The sequence below is a fragment of the Ricinus communis genome, chromosome 9 (genome assembly GCF_019578655.1).
Source record: "Ricinus communis isolate WT05 ecotype wild-type chromosome 9, ASM1957865v1, whole genome shotgun sequence".
NCBI classification, from domain to species: domain Eukaryota; kingdom Viridiplantae; phylum Streptophyta; class Magnoliopsida; order Malpighiales; family Euphorbiaceae; genus Ricinus; species Ricinus communis.
This window is the reverse complement of record NC_063264.1, coordinates 7,730,672-7,735,791: the sequence shown is the minus strand read 5'-3', so window position 1 is coordinate 7,735,791 and position 5,120 is coordinate 7,730,672. Positions and strand designations below refer to the sequence as shown.

The window sequence follows — 5,120 nt, the reverse complement described above, 5'->3', positions numbered from 1 at the left end:
TTTTGTGATAAAATAATTAGTTTAATATAATAATTTTTAATTTGTAATCAAAGTTAAAAGAAGATTTTTTATAAATATAATTAAAAATGTCTATAAATTTCATGATCCATTGTTTAATAGGACATTATTTACAGAATTATATTTTATTAATAGTTACATTACATACATGCAAAATCGTATAAAACTTAAAAAAAAAAAAACAGAAAAAAATTATTTGTTTTTAAAGACAACTAAAAAGAAAATAAAATACATATCTTTAGGTGTAAATTAAATATGGTTAAAAAGTAACTTTAATAGACGAAAAGGTAATTTGGTATCAAAAATATTATGCATGGATTGTCTGAAGAGTGATGATGGTCAAATAGTTAAAGCTAACTGTTTAAACCAGATGAGTTCGCAGTAGCAACATAGCTAGTAGTGAAGCTTGTTAATCAACTAAAATATCCTTGCTAATTATGTAAAAGCAGCCATGCTTATTAATAACACAAGAAAGGCTAACATATCTCAAACACTGATCTGACAATCCGAGCTTGCCCTCTTTCTTTAACAAGTGTCGGAGTGGTCTCGCCGGACCTTCTTCCGGCACTATTCTGACCCATTTTGCATTGCAAGACCTACTTATAAATCATAATTTATTACATAACCCAAAAAGCTAATATGTAAGTATGGTATTAAAAAGCAATGCATATTTTTCTTTTTAATTTATAATTTAGTTTCATATTTTATTTTTTAATCTTTTACTAAAATTATATATTTACCATCGAATTATAAGTAAATCCAGTCTACCAAGTCATCTACAGACATAATTAATATCATTTTATTATATAATTAATTTTGTATATCCAAATAACGCGATAGAATCTATTTAAAATTTTTTGAATGGTAGATAGAGTAGTACCCATGTAGAAGGACGATGGACGGGGTATTTACATTCATCCACATAATTAATGTTCTTCATATTCCACTACCGTATATGCTTCATCATAGCGATTCAATATAATAAAAGAGAGAAAAAAAAAGTAACATGTACTTCTAGTTCGTTTTATGAGGATTTTGTAGTTGATACCCTTTTCTTTTCTGTCAATTGTAATTTGCATTTCAATCAACAGCACATCAGCCATTGTTGCATAGAGAGTAATGCAATCCCTACACTCCCCGTTGTTGTTTAGACCTTAACTCCTGCATGTTTGAGTAAAATGGTGCTTCAACTGTACTATTGTTGTTCCTCCAGTCACTCATCTCATCAGCACTGTCCCATAGGATATTAGTTTTAATGTAAATGTAAACTTAAGTTGGAATATAATGCTTGACTTCAATGTTTCTCGATTACAACCTAAAGTTCTCAAAGTAGAAACTTGTAACATCCTTAATGGTTTGTTCATTTCCAATTCCCTAATTGCACTGGAGCTACTTCTTTGCTCTAAAATCATGTTCACTGCTCATAGTGTTACAATAGACAAAGCGACATCCTAAGAAAGAGCGAGACAAAACATACTCATCATATTAATTAGCCCCATCTCACTTTATTAACTCGAGCAACTTCCCGAGGGTAATGCTGACCAAGTTCCTAAATGAGGCTGCAGATCAGGTTTTCAGGGAAGTTGAGCTATGCACTCAATTTCAATCCTGGCATCCATTGGTAATGCTGCTACCTGATATGTTGAACGAGCAGGAAATGGTGCGGGAAAGTCTGCAGAATAAACAAGATTGCAAATTAAGGTTAAAATAACATCACAATACCAGACATTCAGCATACTCCCTCTTTCATGGAAGCAGACAAAATGCATTTTTCTTCTTTATAGTGATTATTTCTGATGTATTTTCCATAGAAACAAAATAGAGCCTCAAAGAAAAATTTTAACAAACCAACATTAACATTCAAAATCTTCTTGTGTCAAAATAACTCTGGCTTTTAAGTTTAATCAGCTAATCCTTACAGAAAACTTAGAATAAAATTATGGCCAGAATAATTTCACATGTAGAAGTTCTTTTATAGGCTATATACGATACCAAGAATCAGCTAAAAGAAAATGGAAATATCTGTTGTTCACTTATAGTCAATTCATCTTTGACAAGTCATCATATCTGTTGTTTCAGTTAGCATGTATGGAAAGCATAACCCAAAAAGTTCACTAGGTTATCCGCTAATTTATTGTAGCCTGATGTAAAATTGTCCTTATTATCTTCTTGTTGATTTAAATGGGTGGAAATCTGCGTCTTCCTTTGTATGCCAAATATTTAAGAAAAGAACTCACATTTTGCATAGATCTCATTCACTTTCTTGAAATCTTTCAAGTCAGCCAACCTGCATAAACAAAAATGAAAATTCAAGACAGAAAGATATTTATTTTCCACGTTTGCATTATCAAAAGAAAATTTGCCAAGCTAAGAGAAAGACATACATAATTGTAGTTTTTATGACGGAGGAATAGTCGGCACCACTGGCTTTTAGTATTTCACCCATATTCTTTAACAACTACAAATTTAATAGACCACATCCATAATATATACTAATAAGTCACGAAGCTTTAAGAGAAGGGAAAAAAGAGAAAAACAAAGAAGCAAACGTGGTAGAGCCAGAGTAAACAGCATCAACACACTCGAGCAAAACACACAACAGATATTCTCACTGAAATTTTTTAGATGAAATAGCATCCTAAAGAATAAACAGGTCATATTAACATTCTAGAGGGAGACTAAAATGAGTAGGACAGACTACTTGCTTCTTTCAAGTTTCAACAAATATTAGAAAAGAAATACAAATGGATCACAAAAAACTAGAGTATGCACTACAGGTTAAAATGCTAGAGCCATTTGGCTGGCCTAACGGAAAAACTGTTTTGATTTCTACATGCACTAACTTATTAATCAAGCAGGCTAATCTCCCATAATTCAGATCCCTTGGAAGGTTACTAGTTGACACAGCTTCAGGCCTTAATTTTTGAGCCAATTCTCCTAAGCTACTGAACATTTCAAAAGATGTGAAAAGCCGGTTGTAATCGAGCTTACCACAGCCATTCAGCCAAATAGTGTTAAGAAAATAATCTTATTTTTATAGCCTAATCAATGGCATTTGCTTATAAAGCGTGTTCAACATACTGAGCGTCGACTTAACTGAGCTTGGCTCTTCAGCTGCCAGTAAGCTCATCTTGAAAATCAATGATAATATAACTCAACTTGTTTCCTTACGAAGTCAAATACAACACTATAACAGGTAAGGCTAATCCAAGGGTTGCTTATGTACCTGTTCTGTCTGATCTTCAACAGTATCTGCAATGAACTTCCCAGTCTGGATAAAGGTACCAAAGGAATATTATCAGTACTCAAGAAATGCTATTAAAAGAATAAGAAAAAGGAAAACAAACGTACAAGAATTCAAGCATTCTTTAATCTCAATATATAAGCTAAAGTAAAGGGATAAGAAACATAAGAGGTACATGGAAGAGCGCACGTAATTGAGTCTAGTGCTTGCTTGAGTATAATAAAAAGAAAAAAGAAAAATCTTCAGAAGAGAAGGGTGTTAAGCAGGTTTTCAAATGTTAGAATGTACCTCGGGAATAAGACCCAGAACACCAGAGACAAATACAAGGTTGTCGACTTTGATTGCTTGAGAATAGGGTCCCAATGCTGCCGGCGCCTTCTCAGTCTTAACAGCCTCCTTGATAGCTGAAATAATAATGTTTTTCACCACCGTTAGGCATCATCAAAGCCCATAAAAACATAAAAAGAGAAAAGAACTTATTTATTATACATACATACAAACACAGAGGAAGAAGATACAGGAGATCCACATCCTCTTTATTTAGACTAAAACATAGCTCTAGATTAGCTTTATATCAGTCCTAAAAGTTTCCATCTTTCCATGTTCGTTCATATTTTCTTCCTCTTTCTTAGAACTACTCCTCTTTCTATTCTGAAGCAATCATCTGGGGAAAATAATCATGTACTGAATTCTTGAACAATCATTTCACTTTTGGTAAGATTTCATTTTCTTAAGTTGAAAGAATTCAATGCTGGTGCAAAGCAAACATGATAATTGACCATAAATTGACTTGAATTCTTGCATTTTTATTAGACTTTCCAAACACACTTCAAATCAATGATACCAAGCTGATAATTTATCTCACACCTTTAAAATTTCATTTCATCAACAAGAAGCATTAGAGCAGAGGGATTACAGGAAGAAGAAGTGGATGTGGATAAAGAAGCGAAAGGAGGAACAAAAGATCGGCTGGAAGCACGCCAGAGGCTGGAGCCGACGACTGAAGCGCAGCCGACCGCTAAAGGAGCGCGGGGTGACAGTGCCGCTGCCTTCATCATTGGCATTTGAAAGGGTTTAAATGCACACCACGACGCCATTTTTTTCCACACTCTCTCTTCTTTCGTATTTATCGATCAGCGAAATTTGCAGCTCCGAAATGTTCACTGAGAAATCGTTAAGGGCTAGTTTTGGGGGGTTTACCGTAATTTTAATCTGATTTTAGATTCGTCGTTTTAGGGAAGTGAAATCTGGGTAGGGATGGTCAGAGAAGTAGATGGGCTGATAAAATAGCTTATCAGAATATGGGCCTCTAAGGATCCATTATTGAGCCCATCAGTAATAAATTTTTGAAAAATAATAAAACCCATCTTTCTTTTTTTTATCAAATTTAAAGTGTTAAATTCTTTTTTATTTTTTTCTGTGTTAAAATATCAAAAATAAGATTTTTTAAATTTTTTAAATTATGGTTTTTTTATATAAAACAATTGAAAAATAATTAAAAAATAAACAAATGATATTTTTTAAGAAAAATTAAAAAAATAATTTATAATGATATTTTATTGATTTTAAAATATTTTTAATCTAAAATTTATGAAAATATCATTATTCATTTTTCAATGTTTTTTGTGTCAATTCTTTTCGTATTAACTTTATAAAAGTAAAAAAATAAATTTTAAATTTTAAATATATCATATTGCCGATACGATTTCATATTAGAAATTTTTATTTGAATAATTGACATAATTTCATTCACATATTTAGTTTGATTATAAATATATAATGCAACTTAGTAAGGATTTTAGTTTGAAACACTTTCTCTTCATTTATAATCAGCAAAAAATAAATAAACAGTATTTTT

At 31.8% G+C, this 5,120-nt stretch overlaps 1 protein-coding gene across 1 annotated transcript; it reads right to left on the bottom strand.

Annotated features, from left to right (window-relative positions):
* Positions 1 to 1,287: 1,287 nt before the first annotated feature.
* LOC8279839 (reactive Intermediate Deaminase A, chloroplastic) lies at positions 1,288 to 4,494 on the bottom strand. The gene is made up of 6 exons (XM_002532511.4): positions 4,179 to 4,494; positions 3,551 to 3,666; positions 3,245 to 3,289; positions 2,403 to 2,476; positions 2,256 to 2,305; positions 1,288 to 1,690 (listed from the first exon to the last, which is right to left on the bottom strand). Exons 1-6 carry the CDS (start codon positions 4,357 to 4,359, stop codon positions 1,593 to 1,595), a joined length of 564 nt encoding a protein of 187 aa, XP_002532557.1. The 5' UTR covers positions 4,360 to 4,494; the 3' UTR covers positions 1,288 to 1,592.
* Positions 4,495 to 5,120: the final 626 nt, after the last annotated feature.